The sequence below is a fragment of the Galeopterus variegatus genome, unplaced genomic scaffold (assembly GCF_000696425.1).
Source record: "Galeopterus variegatus unplaced genomic scaffold, G_variegatus-3.0.2 Scaffold4179, whole genome shotgun sequence".
Lineage (NCBI taxonomy): Eukaryota > Metazoa > Chordata > Mammalia > Dermoptera > Cynocephalidae > Galeopterus > Galeopterus variegatus.
In genome coordinates, this window is record NW_007730290.1 from 91,804 (window position 1) to 110,773 (window position 18,970).

The window sequence follows — 18,970 nt, forward strand, 5'->3', positions numbered from 1 at the left end:
AAAAAAATCAGCAGTAATTATTTAACACTATCACTTTCTGAGGTGGTGAAAACATTTAGAATAACAAGAATCTGAAAAAAACATAAAAGGAAAAGTTGGAGAATGAGATGTTCATAAGAAAGCTCTGACATATTCTGGGAAATCTAGAAGATCACATGTATGTGCAGGGCTGTGTGCACACCCTACTTCCACATCCCCTCCTAAAGGACAGGTTTGAGTCTTCTTTCTACCCATATTGAGACACCTGAGATTGCTATAAGTTAAAATGTTAATTATAATCCCCAGGGTTACCACTAAGAAAATAACTAAAAGAAATACAGTATAAGAAGTAACAAAAAAAGTAAAATGAAATGCTAGGAAATATCTATTGAACACAAAAGTAAATAACAGGGGGCCGGCCCGGTGGCGCACTGCTACAGTGCGCCGCTTGGGAGCGCAGCAGCACTCCTGCCGAGGGTTCGGATCCCACATACAGACTGGTTCCCGCTCACTGGCTGAGCAAGGTGTGGGCGCAACACCGAGGGTTGCAATCCTGTTGCCGGTCCCGGTCCGGTACGGGCGCGACACTGAGGGTTGCGATCCGTTGCCGGACACGAAAAAAGACAAAAAGGAAAAAAAAATAACAGGAATAGAAACAGAAAGATATAAGATATATAGAAAACAAATTACAAAATGGCAGACATAAACCTATCTTACCTGTGATTAATCAACTGTAAATAGATCAAACAATTCAGTTGAAAAACAGGGATCGACAGAATGAGATTTTAAAGAATGACTGCTATATGCTGCTTACAGTAGAAACTCTTTAGATTCAAAGACACAAATAGTCTAAAAGTACCTTGTGAACAGTAACCAAAGACAGCTGGAGTGGCTATACTAATATCAGATAAAAAGACAAAAATTGTCACTAAAGACGATGAAGGACACTTTATGATGATAAAAGACTCAGTCCATCAGAAAGACATAATAATATAAACATGCACCCAATAACAGAGCCCCAAAGTGCATGTAGAAAAAGCTGACAGAATTGAAGGGAGAAATAGACAATTCAACATAATTGGAGATTTTAATAAGCCACTTTAATAATGGATAGAACAACTAGACATAGAACAACAGGAACTAGAAGACTTTAACTGTAATTAGACCTAACAGATATCTATAGAACACTACACCAAACAACAACAGAACACACGTTCTTCTCAAGAGCACATGAAACATCCTCCAGCATAGACCATGTTAGGACACAAAACAAAAGTCAACAAATTTAAAAGGAATTAAATCATACCAAGGATGCTTTCCCATCACAATGGAATGAAATTAGAAATCAGTAACAGAAGAAAATTTGGGAAATTCACAAATATCTGGAAATTGAACAACATAATCATAAATAACCAATGCATCAAAGAAGAAACCACAGGAATATTAGAAAATACTTTGAGATGAATGAAAACAAAAACAAAATTTACGAAATGGAGTGAAAGCCATGCTCAGAGGAAAATTTATAGCTGTAAATGCTTATATTACAAAAGAAAAAAATCTTAAATTAGTAGCCTAACATTTCACCTTTAAACACTAGACATGAAAGAACAAAGTAAACCCAAAGCAAGCAGAAAAATGGAAATAATAAAGATTGGAGCAGATATACTAGATACAGAGACTAGAAAAGCAATAGAGAAAATCAATAAAACCAAGAGTTGATTTGTTTAAAAGACTTTTAAAAAAAATAGTAGACCTTTCTTTGGCTAGTCCGATCAAGGAAAAAAAAGAAGGAAGAGACTCAGTAATTAAAGTGGGGACTACTAGCAGCCTTACAGAAACAAAAATGATTATAAGAAAATAGTATGAACAATTGTGTACCAACAAATTATATAAATTAGACAAAATGGGCAAATCCCTAGAAAGACAAAAACTATCAAAACTACTCAAGAAGAAACAGAAAATCTGAATAAATCTACAACAATGGAATACTGCTCTGTCATAAAAAAGAATGAAATTCTGCCATTTTCAGCAACATGAATGAACTTAGAGAAAGTTATGTTAAGCCAGGCACAGAAAGTGAGATACTGCATGTCCTCACGCATAAGTAAGAGCTGAAAAAATAAACAAATAAAAGAGGAAATAAAGAAATATCAAACAATCACAATAATTTGTTGAACTTTCAAAAGGAGGGAACAGAACTGAGGCCACCAGAGGTGGGAAAGAGGGAGGGGTAGACGGGGGTAGCAAGAAATTGGTAATGGGCCACAAAAAATGATTACATGGTATAGTGTTGAATATACTAACTATCCTGATTTGAGCACCACATACTGCACATAGGTATTGATATTCAACACTATATCCCACATGTATACATGATCAATTATGTTCCAATTGAAAGATAAAAAACTCAAAAAGCTGAAGAAATTGAATTAGTACTCAAGAAACTTCTTACAAAGAAAAGCCCAGGCCAAACGTGTAAAGGGCCACAAATAACAATGATAGTGTATACTATTGAATATAATAGTTATTCTGACAAGTGAGCATCACATATTGCACATGGGGATTGATGTTCAGCTCTGTACCCCACAGATATGTACAATCAACTTTGTTACAATATAAATAAATAAACAAATAAATAAATAAATAAGATAGTGGAAAAGCCCAGTCCCATATGGCTTTACCTGTGAATTCTACCAAATGTTTTAAAAAGAATTAACACCAATTCCTCACAAATTCTTTCAAAAAACAGAAGAGGAGGGAACATTTCTCAGTTCATTCTATNAAGACATAATAATATAAACATGCACCCAATAACAGAGCCCCAAAGTGCATGTAGAAAAAGCGGACAGAATTGAAGGGAGAAATAGACAATTCAACATAATTGGAGATTTTAAGAAGCCACTTTAATTATGGATAGAACAACTAGACATAGAACAACAGGAACTAGAAGACTTTAACTGTAATTAGACCTTGACAGAATTGAAGGGAGAAATAGACAATTCAACATAATTGGAGATTTTAATAAGCCACTTTAATAATGGATAGAACAACTAGACATAGAACAACAGGAACTAGAAGACTTTAACTGTAATTAGACCTAACAGATATCTATAGAACACTACACCAAACAACAACAGAACACACGTTCTTCTCAAGAGCACATGAAACATCCTCCAGCATAGACCATGTTAGGACACAAAACAAAAGTCAACAAATTTAAAAGGAATTAAATCATACCAAGGATGCTTTCCCATCACAATGGAATGAAATTAGAAATGAGTAACAGAAGAAAATTTGGGAAATTCACAAATATCTGGAAATTGAACAACATAATCATAAATAACCAATGCATCAAAGAAGAAACCACAGGAATATTAGAAAATACTTTGAGATGAATGAAAACAAAAACAAAATTTACGAAATGGAGTGAAAGCCATGCTCAGAGGAAAATTTATAGCTGTAAATGCTTATATTACAAAAGAAAAAAATCTTAAATTAGTAGCCTAACATTTCACCTTTAAACACTAGACATGAAAGAACAAAGTAAACCCAAAGCAAGCAGAAAAATGGAAATAATAAAGATTGGAGCAGATATACTAGATACAGAGACTAGAAAAGCAATAGAGAAAATCAATAAAACCAAGAGTTGATTTGTTTAAAAGACTTTTAAAAAAAATAGTAGACCTTTCTTTGGCTAGTCCGATCAAGGAAAAAAAAGAAGGAAGAGACTCAGTAATTAAAGTGGGGACTACTAGCAGCCTTACAGAAACAAAAATGATTATAAGAAAATAGTATGAACAATTGTGTACCAACAAATTATATAAATTAGACAAAATGGGCAAATCCCTAGAAAGACAAAAACTATCAAAACTACTCAAGAAGAAACAGAAAATCTGAATAAATCTACAACAATGGAATACTGCTCTGTCATAAAAAAGAATGAAATTCTGCCATTTTCAGCAACATGAATGAACTTAGAGAAAGTTATGTTAAGCCAGGCACAGAAAGTGAGATACTGCATGTCCTCACGCATAAGTAAGAGCTGAAAAAATAAACAAATAAAAGAGGAAATAAAGAAATATCAAACAATCACAATAATTTGTTGAACTTTCAAAAGGAGGGAACAGAACTGAGGCCACCAGAGGTGGGAAAGAGGGAGGGGTAGACGGGGGTAGCAAGAAATTGGTAATGGGCCACAAAAAATGATTACATGGTATAGTGTTGAATATACTAACTATCCTGATTTGAGCACCACATACTGCACATAGGTATTGATATTCAACACTATATCCCACATGTATACATGATCAATTATGTTCCAATTGAAAGATAAAAAACTCAAAAAGCTGAAGAAATTGAATTAGTACTCAAGAAACTTCTTACAAAGAAAAGCCCAGGCCAAACGTGTAAAGGGCCACAAATAACAATGATAGTGTATACTATTGAATATAATAGTTATTCTGACAAGTGAGCATCACATATTGCACATGGGGATTGATGTTCAGCTCTGTACCCCACAGATATGTACAATCAACTTTGTTACAATATAAATAAATAAACAAATAAATAAGATAGTGGAAAAGCCCAGTCCCATATGGCTTTACCTGTGAATTCTACCAAATGTTTTAAAAAGAATTAACAGCAATTCCTCACAAATTCTTTCAAAAAACAGAAGAGGAGGGAACATTTCTCAGTTCATTCTATACAATATAAATAAATAAACAAATAAATAAATAAATAAGATAGTGGAAAAGCCCAGTCCCATATGGCTTTACCTGTGAATTCTACCAAATGTTTTAAAAAGAATTAACACCAATTCCTCACAAATTCTTTCAAAAAACAGAAGAGGAGGGAACATTTCTCAGTTCATTCTATGAGGATCAAAAAGTGAAAAGACAATCCATGGGCTGGGAGAAAATCATATATCTGATTTACAAATAGTATATCTGATAACGGACTTGTATCTAGAATATATCAAGAATTCTTACATCTGACAATAAAAAGACAAACCGCCCAATTTTAAAATGGGCAAACGTCTTGAAGAGACATGTCTCCAAAGCTGAGATACAAAGGGCAAGTAAGTACATGAATCAATGCTCAATATCTTTAGTCACTTGGGAAATGCAAATCAAAACCACAATGAGATACCATTTGCCACCCATTAGGATGGCTAAAATGAAAAAGGCGATAACAAGGCTGGAGAGGATATGGAGAAAGAGAAACCCCCATCCATTGCTAATGAGAACGTAAAATGGTGCAGTCACTTTGGAAAACAGTCTGGCAGTTCCCCAAAAGTTTAAACATAGAATTACCATATAACTGTGTAATTCTGCTCCTAGGTAGATACCAAGAGAACTGAAAACACATCTTCATACAAAAACTTTCATTAATGTTCACTGGCAGCATTATTCATAATTGTCACAAAGTGGGCACAATCCAAATGTCCATTAACTGATGAATGAATAAACAAATGTGTTATATCCATATGATGGAATATATTATTCAGCAGTAAAAAAGAACAAAGTACTGACACATGTGGCAATGTGGATGAAACTTGAAAACATTATGCTAAGTGAAAGAAGCTAGTCACAAAAAGACAAATATTGTAAGATTCCACTTATAGCAAATGTCCAGAACAGGCAAATCCATCGAGACAGAAAGTAGACTAGTGGTTTCCAGGGCTGGGGTGGGCGTGGGTAATGAGGAGTGACTGCTAAGGGGTACAGCCTGTCTTGTGGAGGGCATGTAAATTTTCTGAAATTAATTCATAATTCTGTGAATATACTAAAAACTGAGTTGCACACTTCAAAGGCTGAGTTTTGTGGTATATGATGTTGTTAAGAAGATCCAGATACAACTCAATTCAGGAAACTCTTCTGTGACTTTCCTGAATAGCCGGCCTCTGCTTGAATACTTGCAATGACAACAGGCTCAATCTCACGTAGTGTAGATTGTTCTGGTTTAGGATAGTTATTTCGATTTTTTTTTCCCTAATCATTGAATTCCCCAGCACCTACCACAGTACCTGACACACAAGAAGGGCTCCCATAGTGTGACAAAATGCTGGATCAACATTTCATACTGATATTTATAAATGTAAAAAGCAAGTAACAGAACAGCATACTATATAACAGAACTTTTATCATGATCCCACTTATGTAATTTAAACATTTGCCTATTATACTTAATATATCTAATATTTATTTAATATAGAGAATATGTATCATATATAATCTTTCATATTCACGAAATATTTCTCAATGGATACTTGAAAATCTTTAAGTAGTTACTTCTGAAGGGTCTTGGGAAAAGAGAAATTGGTCTATTGGTTTAATGTTTTTCACCTTGAGCAAATATTTAATTTTAGAAAAAACTGCATTACTCATTTGGGTGCAAATCCCTGATAATCAATGCACTATGCATGATTTGGTTTCTTTTTTGTTGTTGTTTTTGTTTTTTGGCAGCTGGCTGGTTTGGAGATATGAACACTTGACCCTGGTGTTACCAACACCAAGCTCTAACCAACTGAGCTAACTGGCCAGTCCTGGTTTCTTATTAGTGAAGACTCCCCAAGAAAAGACCCACTGTGTTCTATGGCTAATGTGATATAGGCCAGTGTTCTCAAAGGGCTGTTGGAATGGGTATCTGAGGTTCCACTGATGACACTCTGACTACTATAACTGTCACTAAAGACCAGAGAGCCTGTCGCCAAGCTGCAAGCACCTTTCTCTCTTTACCTGAGTCCTGAGCTAAGGAACCAGAAACTCTCTTGGGCAACGCTCCCCCATTCTCCACTTTTTTTTTTTTTTTGCGTTTTATTTATTTATTTATTATTGATTTATATATATATATATATATATGGGGGGGTACAGAATCAAATGTCAATACACGTGTACAATATGTGGTGATCAAATCAGGATAATTAGTATACTCGTGTTTACAAAACATAATCAATCTTTGTGACCTTAATTAGTTTTCTCACCAATTGCCCTCTCCCTCCCCCCTTCTCACCTCTAATAACCACTGTTCTGTTCTTTTTCTTTTGGGAAGTTTAGTGTATTGTTGTGATTCTTTCTTTCTTTCTTCCTTCCTTCCTTCCTTCCTTCCTTCCTTCCTTCCTTCCTTCCTTTCTTTCCTTTTCTTTCTTTATTTTAGCTCCCACTTAACATAATTTCACTTAACATAATTTTCTCTAAGTTCATCCATGTTGCTTCAAATGGCAGAATTTCATTCTTTTTTATGGTAGAGTAGTATTCCATTGAGTATGTATACCACATTTTCCTCATCCAGTCATCTGTCAATGAACACACTCTTAGCTATTGTAAATAGAGCTGCAATAAACATGGGGGTGCAGATATTCCTTTGATAATTTCCATTCCTTCCCCATTCTCCATCTTAATCATCAGTGGCCAAGTCAGTATATAGCTGCAGCTCAAGGGCTGTGAGCTAATGGATCAAACAACTAATTAACCACTTGGCTTCCCCCCACAGACATGTACTATATGTCTCCTCTGTGCTGAGTTCTGTGCTAGACATGATGTTTGCCCACAAGAACTTCTAAACATACTGCAGAGTCTTTTAAACCCTGAAAGTTTAGGTCTCTGGTCTCAAAGGCCCCCTAGGAGGCCCACAACTTTAAAAATCTGCCCCCCAAATTCAAGACTCTTTAGAGGTGGCAAGAATTCTGGTACTAATAGCCAGTGTCAGAATAGCATAGCTAGCTGGTCCCAGACTTGAAATCTGATACTAATAGCAAGAATTCTGGTACTAATAGCCAGTGTCAGAATAGCATAGCTAGCTGGTCCCAGACTTGACATTTTTGAACTGGAAAGTACCTGATTCAATTCAACTTTATAAATGGAGCAACCAAGAGAAGAAGTGACTTGTTTAGGGTTGCATGATTAGGTGATAGCAGGATCAGTTCCTGAGTCTTAACCCCATTTGGGTTGCTCCTCTCCCAGCTCTGTGGGTTCCGACTTCCTCAGGTTACTTCTTGGACCAACTGCAGCCCCACTCCTCACCCACTCTCCATCACCCCCATCACCTAAGAATCACAGTGATTCTGTACACCGTCTTAAATAAGGCCTCCGCAGTCGGCGATGAAAGTGTCCATGGCTTTCTCTCTGGCTTCCCCCATGGGATTTCAGTGGTTTTTAACAACTGGTGATGGGGAGCTGGTGAGCAAAGGGTGACAGAGGGGTAGGGGTGGCTGGGAGCAGTGATTAGCTGAGACTGAGCTTGCACAGCAGCAAGAGGCAACAGTAAGGGTAACCCACATTTGGCACCCTTGCTCCAGTCCCACGATGCTGCACATGAGCATATGACTGTTTCATCTCAAAGGTTAATTCAAGCCTGCTTTCTGAATCTGCTCCAAAAGCGTCCAGACTCCTAGAGTGCCCTGGAATGGCAGCAGAGTGTGCTGGGCCAGGCCTCCCTCCTCTCCCCTCACATGCTGCATGAATCCAAAACTTCTTCCCTGGGACTAAAGGCAAAGGCAGTAGGAGGTTTGGAGGACACCTGATTCTTGTAAGAGAAAGAAAGAATGAGGGAAGGGGAGGGGGAGATAGAGTGGGCCAGAGCAAGAGACAGAGAGAGAGAGAGAATTCGTTTATGATTATTCGTTATCTGATTGTCCAGTGCCCAAGGTCACTGTGTAGCCTAGAAAAGCAATTGTCACTTAATTAGCCTCTCCTCAACCACCTGTCTCTGCTCAACACTAACAATTATCCCTGCTCTATTTTAGAAGCCATTCATAATTATGACTACAATGCTACAATGCAAATATGTTACAAAGTAAAACTGAAAACCTTGCAAACCACATGGAGTTTAATGGAATCAATTCAAGGCTTGTTAGAGCACAGAACTTCAGGCTGCCCACTGGCTAGTGAGGATCAAGAAGCTAGACCAGTGGAGAGACAAAGAAGAGAAAATCACCAGGAAATGACAAGATACCTAAAGTGAGAATAATTTGAATACAAAAGATTAGAAGAGGCCCTTGGGTTAACTGGTTATGTTTTGGTATATTTTTGCAAAAATTAGGCTTTTAAAGATAGTACTGAAAAGTCAATCGCAAAACAAAGGATGTCTCATTGTGCTATTGTAAATTTTGTCATCACAAGCAAGTCAGAAAGTCAACACTTCTTTTATTGTATGTTTATTCTAAGACTTAATGCATAGTTGCAATACTATTCTAAGTATTCTTGACTAACAGGTGAAAATAAACTTTGTTTCATAATCTCCAGTTTCATTTTAAAGGTAAGGTCCCAATCAAACTTTTTTTGCCATGAAATTTTACACCCCTGCTTTAGGTGGATTTATTTACCTTATGTGTCCTTTCTCTAATGCCAATCGTTCCTAGATAATAAAGACATCCTGAAGGTTCTTCTGTCCTTGGCATAACTGCCACCTCTCTGAACTGTACACTCTCAGCCATGGTCACAGGATGGGTAGTTATGGAAACACACAGTAATAGTGATCTAGTTAACATTACTGAGCCCTTTTTATGTATCAGGCACTGTTCCAAGTGTTCCATGAGCATTAACTCATTTAGTCCTCAGAATAACACTATAGGATAGATGCCATTCTCCTCCTCCTTTGACTGATGAGGAAACTGATGCATGGAGAAATTAAATAACTTGCCCAAGGCCACACAGCTAATAAGTAGTGGAAGGCAGGTGCAAAGCCCCCACTCTTTTCCTTGATGCATGCATGTACTGTGTGCATTTGGACTTGACTTCCTGAGGGAAGGAACACTGTTTCTCCTTCAGGAAGAAAAGATGCTTCTGGGACTGTCCCTAAGCCCTGACTCACCTGGCCGTGTTCAGGTTCCGATAGAGCTGCCCGAGGGACTCCAGCAGCCTCCCCTCCATCTCCCGGTCCCTGAGTTGCTGAGCCAAGACAAGCCAGTGTTCATGGTACGTGATGCATGCCTCAGGATTTGGGGACACAGAGCTGTAGAAATGGCAGAGGGATTTGGTAACCTGGAGCTGACCTGAACATAAAGCAGGGACATGAGTGAGATGACTTGAGATAGGATATGGGCAAAATGTGCTCCAAAGCTTTTCTCTAAAGCTTCCCAGCAGCACAGGACATACTTACTCTTTAGGTGTCGATGCTTTAAGCCAAACAGCAATGCCATTTCATAACAAAGGCAGCCATGGGTCAGCTGGCGTCCAGACACCAGAACTTGGGCCAGCCAGAGAAGCACCTGTACTAATTCCATGTCCGTCTCCTTGCTGGTCTGCAGTTCAGAATAGAGTCGAACAGCCTGCAGGAGATAGTCCCTGGCCGGCTGCTGAGCCCAGGACTTAAGGGTCAGGTGGCCAAGATTGGCCATTGTCACTGCCTGGTTACGCACATCCCCCACCTCCCTGGCTCTGTTCAGGGCCCAGAGATAGCTCTTGGTTGCCCTGTTTAGCCGGCCTTCACTTTGAAGTGCAAGTCCCAGGAGGTTATGGACCACTCCCCTTTGGGTGACATTCTCTGTCCCCTTCAGGGAGCAAGACAGTGGCTCAAGAATGTCCAAAGCCTCCTTCGCCTGGCTGGCTAAGAGATAGGCCCATGCCAGGCACAGAGAAGACTCAAAGGCTTCCTGCTCACCCAGCAGCCGCCCCAGCACCAAGGCCTGGCTCAGGTAGTAGATGGCACCATCAGGAGACCTGTGTTGGAGGTACACTTTGGACAGGATGAGACACAGGGCCCTCTGGGTGCTATGGTCTGCCTGTTCCTCACAGGCAACCAGTGCCTGCCTGAGAGCCGGACAGGCCAAGATGGAAACGTCTCCCCAGTTTGGGGAGGGAACACGAAGAAGCTTGGAGGCATTCTGGAGGACCAGGTAGGCCTGCCAAATAGGAAGAGACATCCCTTGGGCACTCTGGGTACCACGTTGCTGGACAGAGGCCACTGCAAGGTGTGGGAGATATTTCTTGTCATATAGATAACTCAAGATGGTGGCCACAGCCTCCGAGGCAGGAGGGTGTCCAGAGAGAAGCTGCAGGCGTTCAGCGAAGGGCAGGACCTCCTCGTGTCGGCTGAGGCTCAGGAGCGATCGTATGGCCAGAAAGCAGGCCCTGGCCTCCAGGGGGCTGCTGACAGCCACAGGCAACCAGTGCCTGCCTGAGAGCCGGACAGGCCAAGATGGAAACGTCTCCCCAGTTTGGGGAGGGAACACGAAGAAGCTTGGAGGCATTCTGGAGGACCAGGTAGGCCTGCCAAATAGGAAGAGACATCCCTTGGGCACTCTGGGTACCACGTTGCTGGACAGAGGCCACTGCAAGGTGTGGGAGATATTTCTTGTCATATAGATAACTCAAGATGGTGGCCACAGCCTCCGAGGCAGGAGGGTGTCCAGAGAGAAGCTGCAGGCGTTCAGCGAAGGGCAGGACCTCCTCGTGTCGGCTGAGGCTCAGGAGCGATCGTATGGCCAGAAAGCAGGCCCTGGCCTCCAGGGGGCTGCTGCCAGCCACAATCCCCTGGCGCAGCACATAGGCCACCACATCAAGTTCATTCTTGGCACTGGACTCATGGTCGGGCAGGCAGGCCAGCAGGACACCTGCCTTGTCCAGCAGGGCCGAGCCTTTATGCCTCAACCTCTGCCGCAGGTAGATGGCGGCCAAATTGATGTACAGGGCAGCAGCCAGGGAAAGGTCCTCAAATGCCCCATTGAGAACATGGATGGCCTCCTCAAAGTACACCCTGGCCTGGGAGAGTTTGACTTTCCTGACGCTCAGCCTGCCCAGGAGGAAGCAGAGCCGGGTGTGGGCCCAGGTCCGGTGGCTCCTCTTGGCCCACTTCCTCGAGGCCTCCAGGTAAGCCACAAGCTCGTCCTCCTCTGAAAAGCTATAAAAGGAAGAAGTGAGGAAGGAGAAAGAGGAATCGTAGAGGCTCTTAAAGTTGTCGGTGTAACCCTCATGATCCAGAAAAGCCAATATGGGAGCAAAGTTCCCAGCCTCCTCCTCCTCCTGACCAGTGCTAAGGTCCATGAACAGCTCTGGGTCATCGAGGTCATCAGGCTCTGGCAGGTGATAGCTGTCCGAGGCGGCTGAGAGGAGCTCCTCCTCTGGGCTGGAGTCCTCGGAGCTGCTGGACTGTCTGGAGCCCACAGCCTGACGTTCCTCCCAGGCTCTGCCAGGCCTGGCCTCCTTAAAGCCTTCGGTCTGGGATGCTGTAAGGACACGCAAAGTGGAGCCACACTGAGCACCTGCAACGAAGGTCGTCACTCTTGGCAAGAGGACAAGAGTGCTGCCCTCAAGACCTGGAAGCCAGGCTCAGCATGATCTCTACTCACCACTCAGGTCATTCGAAAGGTTCTGGATGGATTCAAACCCACCTGAGTAGGGATAAAGAACAGACCTGACATTAGGTCAGAATGCGCCACTGTGCCTACACCTCCAGGTATACCCCAGACCAGTGGTCCCTTAGGAGACTCTGCTGAAGTTTCAGACTATCTGTCATCATTAAGGAATGGGACAAATTCCCCCCTTTATCATCAGTTTAAGAACTGCAGGGACCCGATCATTTTGTTTATCCCACTCACTTTATAATTGGGAACTGAGGTAGAAGTGAGACCCAGAGTCAGAAAAGAAAAGCTGGAAAAAAGCTCTGTGCCAAGAGGTGTGGGTGTGGGGGAATGATGGAATCTGAAGACCAGAGAGATGTGGTTCCCAGATCTCTCAGAAAGTTTATGATGGGGTGGGGACAGAATTCCACCTGGGGGCACATGGCACTGCCTCCCATTTCTGTGTGTATCACATTTTTCTGTCTTCCATCCTCCATCATTCATCATCTATCTCCTCGACAGATGTTAATCTAAAGCGCACGATGTTCTGGACACTGTGCATTGTACAAGTGGCAGGACCAAGTAGCCAGAAGTCAATGGTGAAGAAAAAAGAGCAAAGATGCACAGAAGTTTCCCAGTTTTGTTCCCTGAAGCAGCTTAGTGGGATTAGGTGGAGGAAGGGACAGTCTTGAGTACGGTTTTAAAGGTTTTGAGTTTGAGGTACTTGCAGAAGATCTAGATAGAGAATGAAATAGGTCTGGACCCAAGAAAAAAAAGTGGAGACTTTACAAACACAGATTTGTGATCCACAGTAGATCACAGGAGCTGGCCAAAGTCCCAGGACTGAATGTGGATCACACAGGTGAAGCATTTGGAGGAAAGAAAAAGTAAAGCAGGGGATGGGAGGGGGTTTGTTAATGAGCCTGAAGAACGTCAGCATTTACAGCAGACAGTAGCCAGCGAAGGAGACTGAAAAGGCAGTCAGAGAGAAAAGAGGAGTCACAGAGGCCCAGATGACTAACAATACAGCCACCTACTGTCACAAAACAAGAATGAGTAAAAACCGAGAAGACACCTTGGGTTTGGCAGCAAAGAACTGAAGACTCCTGGCTAAAGCAGCCACAGTGGAGTTATCTAAAATCAAAGTGAAATGCTGCCAATCAAATATGATCCAGGTCATCAACTGAATAAGGGTCATAGCACAAATTCACAGCTGGGCTAGAATATAGAGGTATTCTATTCCTGGTCAGGGACACTCTCTTAATCTTGAGGAACCTGGGTTTTCATTGGGGTCTGAGGATCAAGCACTCACTAAGTCGGTAGACAGACGTGATGTCAGTATGTGCAAGTGTGCAAAGGAAGCTAACACACTCAGCTTTACTGTCGCTTCCCAAAGCCCACAAGGAGCATCTTTCCTCATCACTGAAAAAGGCAGAGTTCTTGCTCCTGCATCGAAACAAAAACATAGAGATAGATCAGTGCAAGGTTCCAGACTTGACCTCTTCTCTCCACACTAGGATGTAACAGGGGATGTAGAGAAGCCACCAACCCCTTTGCCCATGGCTCAAATCTCATGGTTGCATACTGTCTTTAAACTGTCAAGGAAGAAAAACTATTAGCACCTCATGCATGGAAAACTGAGCTGTGTGGTTGCCAAGTAGGTCAAAGTGGGAATGAAAATGCCCCTCCTATTAAAGCTCCATCTCCCCAAAAAACAAAGCTCCTTCTCACAACCCATACCCATTCTTTGAGACCACGTGGTACCCATTTTTAATGGGAGAAATAGTAATTGCTTGCCACAAATGTTAGAGTTGGAAAGGAACAATTAAAAGGAGTTTCTTTGTCATACCCATTCTTTGAGACCACGTGGTACCCATTTTTAATGGGAGAAGTAGTAATTGCTTGCCACAAATGTTAGAGTTGGAAAGGAACAATTAAAAGGAGTTTCTTTGTCCTTAGGTTATTTTGGAAAAAGTTAAGAGACAAGTGACACAATCTAGAGAAACTGTGAAGAAATTTTCACTGTGGTCAGAAGGAATCTTTCACAATTGTTGAGATCTGATTCCATGACATAGAACAACAGCAATATGTAATATTAAGAGATGAAAGTGGGTGGGAGAATCAGAGACTAAAAGAAATTATTGTAAACCATAGAGAACTTTATACTTACCCTGTTTATAAACTAATTGTGAAGACTAATTTGCTTACTAGAGATCTGTCATAGAATTAAAGAATTTGAAAACTAGAAATCCCTTAGAAACCAGAAGTTCAGAAGAATACAGTCCAGTGTCAATCTGAACAATTTTTAAGCTCTAAATAAAGATATTTTTTTTACTTCAAAACCCTTTTTAAGAACAAAATTAATTTAGAAGCCTAAGAGTTAATAATAATAGGTAATACTTATGGGGGGCTTATGATGAATCAGACACTGTTATTTCATTTAATCCACACCATTGCCCTATAAGACAGGTACTATTCTTATCTCTTTTTTACAGATGAAGAAACTGAGGCACAGCAAAACAAAGTTGGTGATTAGGGAATGGTAGAACAGGATATAAGACGCTTCTTGTCAGAGAGAGAACACCACCAGCACTGTTTTGCACCCTCCCGCCGTGCTGACTCCTGCTCAGCCTCATTCCTTGACTTCGCTGAGCAGTTACACCTTAACCTGAGGGCAAGTGTAAAGGGAATGTAGGTTCAGGGTTGAGTGATTTATTTCTGCAGATGGCGTCTGTGGTCTAAGCACTAAAATCACAAGACCTCCGCCTCATGGATCACAAGATAACTGGTAAATGATATTAATGCCTTATTTTTTCTTAAGTCGTTTCCTTGAAGTTATTCTTAGTAACAGGGGCTTTGCTACGATAAACATTGTCTAACCTCAGAGAGTCAGAGCTCTCAGCTGCCAACATCTAATTCTTCACTGCATCCGGCTTTCCTGCTCTGTAAGTCACCCCGATTAATAAATATCTCTGATTACTGAATGGACCTGCCTGCTTTCTTCTTCAGTCTCAAAGTACCTTCTCAATTTGAAGGGCATTATGCTTTAACCCCCTCCTCACACACTTCTCTAGTTACAGCAAGGTTCAGAGAGGGGCTGGGATGCGAGTGCTATGGTCAGCCACTTACCATTTGTCTCCATAGCTCAGACAGATGCAGTTTGAAAGCCCGTGATGAGACAACTAGCAGCTGTATGAACTGCTCAAGGTCACATCACTAATTAGTGGCAGAACTGGCACTTACATAAGGCCAGGGATCTTCCCACCACACTTAATTAGCCCCATCTGTCTGGCCTGACTTCCAGAGTCTCCCCAGCACCGTGAAAGTTTCCAGCCCCAAAACAGCATGTTCTGGACATCTACAACTAAATTCAGTTGGGATAAAAAAATAATATTTGGTCCCAAATTTTTGTGGAACTCTTAAATTTTCCAGAGTATTCCTAAATTTACTATTTCATTTACTCTTCATAAAAATCCAGTGATGTGGGTTTTTACAATTCATGTTTGCAGATTAACAAAATAGTTCAGAAAGGTTCAGTGACATGCTCAGAATTGCACAGCTTGAAAGTAGTAAAGCTGAGACCTAAACTGAGATCTTCTGTCTCTGCATCCATTGCCTTACAGTGGATCTGCTAGTGTCCTGAGTCCTGGGTATTTAGAGAGTCCAAGAAACTGGACAAATTACATTAAGAATTTCCAAACATGAAAATTTAGTTAGAAGAATATGGCAAAGCTTCTAGCAATACGGTAGGCTGAAGTGTTCCTAAAGGGACTACTCTCCTCCGTATACACAGAAAAGTCCTGGGTAAAATGTAACAAAGACGAATATTTTAATACATGCTTCAACTTGAGAGAAAGAAAGGAAAATCCCTGGGAGCCAGGAACAAAAGGATAAAGCACACCCAGGTTGGCAGGTGAGAGCAGATGGCCCAGAGGACCTGGTGGTTTCAGCTGGGACATTGACTCTCAGAGCTGGGCTGACCTTGTAATGCTCCTTGAGAGACAGGAGATGTGTTTTTGAACCTGTGTGAAGCAGGGAGCTGAATTAGGCTCCCTACATAAAGCCTGGAGTCTGGAAGGGCAGCAACTTCCATAAAGAGGGGATTGGAAAACTTCTTATTACCTGCCAAGAACACACCTTCTCTCTCTTTGAGACCCTGGGAAAAAATCAAACAACTAGGCCTATACCATTACAAGGTGTGGGATCTAAACTTACACTGCACAGTGCAGGTATCACATTCTGAGAACTTAACATTAAAAAATCAGTCCTGGATCATGAGTTCCTAAGGTTCCAGGAGAAGCAAATGCAAAACTTACTCCACAAGGAGGCTCTCTGCAGTCAGGATTCATGCAAAGTCCATCTTTTAAAATGTTGAAAATTAGTTCACATAACAAGAAATACAAACCACACAAGAAAGTCAGCTACTCACAAAGAGAGCCAGCAGTGCATAAATAGATAAACTAACACTACAAAAATTAGATATGACAATGATCTAAAGAATAATCTATCATAAGCATGGTTAAAATGATGAAATAAAAAGAATGAATAGAAGCTACAATGAAAAGATGGAGCATTGTGGGGGGAAACAACTGCATGTGAAAAATAGCAAAATACAAATTCTAGAAATGGAAATTAAGGACTACATGGGTGGGTTAAACAGAAGATTTAGTCATAGCAAAAGAGAGAATTAGTGAAACTGAAGATCATTTGGAGGAAATCACCAGAATTTAGCCTCGAGTGACAAAAAGATGAAAATATGAAAGAAATGATTAAGCAAGATTGAGGATAGAATAAGTTCAACATACCTCTACCAGGAATTCCTGAAGACAGACTAAAAAGAATGAGAGAGAGGCAATATTCAAGGGAAGAATGACTGAGAATTTTCCAGAATTGAAGAAAGATATGAGTCTTCAGATTGAAGAAACACACCAAGTCCTGAGCAAAATAAATGAAAATAATATCATTTTAACATGATGTCCATTTCTTAAAGGTTGTATGTCTTTTCAAGTTATCTATTTCTCCTAATCCTTCTTTCTGGGTTCAGTTACTCTTTACTTAACTATTCAATTTCATGTGATGAAAGAATTAAATATAAAAGACAACAATCATTTTAACATGATGTCCATTTCTTAAAGGTTGTATGTCTTTTCAAGTTATCTATTTCTCCTAATCCTTCTTTCTGGGTTCAATTACTCTTTACTTAACTATTCAATTTCATGTGATGAAAGAATTAAATATAAAAGACAACAATAAATTAATAAAATTAAAACGAAGGAGAAAAATAATAAAGGTAAATGCTATAATTAATAAAATAGAAAACAAAGAAACAATAAAGATGGTCAACAAAAGAAAAAATTGGTTCTCCAAAAAGACTATTAAAATAGACAAAACCCTGACAAAATGGATTTGAAATTTTATATTAATAGTTATTTTTTCCTCTACACTTTGAAAATGTAATTCCGTACCTAGCTAAATTATCACTTAAGAGTATATTTTAAGTATATTTATGTCAAACAATGACTTAGGACTAAGAGTAGTTATAACTCACAGATCTCTATTGAAATAACTACTAAACGATGTATGTTATAAAGAAGTGGACAATTTTCCATAAATATGTAATAGAATATATCACATCTAGACAAATCATAGTACAATTAAAAAACATCAACGATAAAGAGAAAACCTTAAAAAAACAACCAGTAAGAAAAAAACTGCCTCTCTGCAAAAAAAGGCTATGAGACAAACAGCAAAATTCTCATTAGCAAAAACAGATGCCACGAGAAATGGAATTACAAAGAAGACACAGACAAACAATATGAAGGATAAAGAGGGGATATAACAAAACATAGAATTTTTGAAATTTTAATGCTATGAAGTACTGTTCTTTGTCCTATGTCCTTTGTTCTGGTTTTGAGTGCATTAATTTATCAGTCTTGCTTATTTTTTAATTTAGGCATTTAAATATATAAATTTCCTTTAAGTAACACTTTATTAAAACGAACTATATCTATTACAACGTGAATAAATCCTAAATTTACAATATCAACTGGAAAAAAAAAGGCCAGTTGTAGAAAAAAAGTTATACAAAATCTTAAATACACAAAATCATAGTATTTTTGTTTATGAACAAATACCTGTCATTAAAATATATCAAAATAAGGATGGGAGAGACACATATCAACTTCAAACAGCATTTGCCTCTGAGATAGAAATCAATAACAGAAAATAAAAGTAGGAAGGGGTAATGAGGCATCTTCAGCTGTATCTAAAATATTTTTTTTCCATTAATACATACACACATACACAAACACACACATCGTATATTTTTGAAAGCATAAAACATTTTTTAAAAACAAGAAGGTGTGGCATTGTCACCCTCAAAAGCTCTGAGATCCCTCAATTCTATGGGGAAACCCAAATTCTGACCAAATGCAAATTCGATGTCTATTTGGACAAAATGCCTGCTAAAGTTTGAAGAACTGGTTTTTCAGCAGCTGTTGCTGCAAAATTAGGTAGGTGGTATTAAAATCTGTGCAGCGAAAAAAAGGAAACCAACAAATTTGCTTCCATGGACTAGCAGGAACCATTTCCCATGCCTCAGAGGTACAGACTAAATTTGACTCTGAAAACAGTTTCTGGAGAAATTTCACTCTCTGTAGACTGCGAATTTAGAACACACACACACACACACACACACACACACACACACACGCA

At 39.9% G+C, this 18,970-nt stretch overlaps 1 protein-coding gene across 1 annotated transcript in view; it reads right to left on the bottom strand.

Annotated features, from left to right (window-relative positions):
• The window catches only part of SH3TC2 (SH3 domain and tetratricopeptide repeats 2), a 68,808-nt gene that overhangs the window by 19,287 nt on the left and 30,551 nt on the right, over window positions 1-18,970 (bottom strand). Inside the window, exons 9-13 of the mRNA XM_008586918.1 lie at window positions 13,569-13,702; window positions 12,266-12,307; window positions 11,364-12,142; window positions 10,078-10,996; window positions 9,790-9,970 (exon numbers count right to left, since the gene is read on the bottom strand). Of these exons, the coding sequence (XP_008585140.1) occupies window positions 9,790-9,970; window positions 10,078-10,996; window positions 11,364-12,142; window positions 12,266-12,307; window positions 13,569-13,702 (2,055 nt within the window). The remainder of the gene's footprint in view (window positions 1-9,789; window positions 9,971-10,077; window positions 10,997-11,363; window positions 12,143-12,265; window positions 12,308-13,568; window positions 13,703-18,970) is intronic.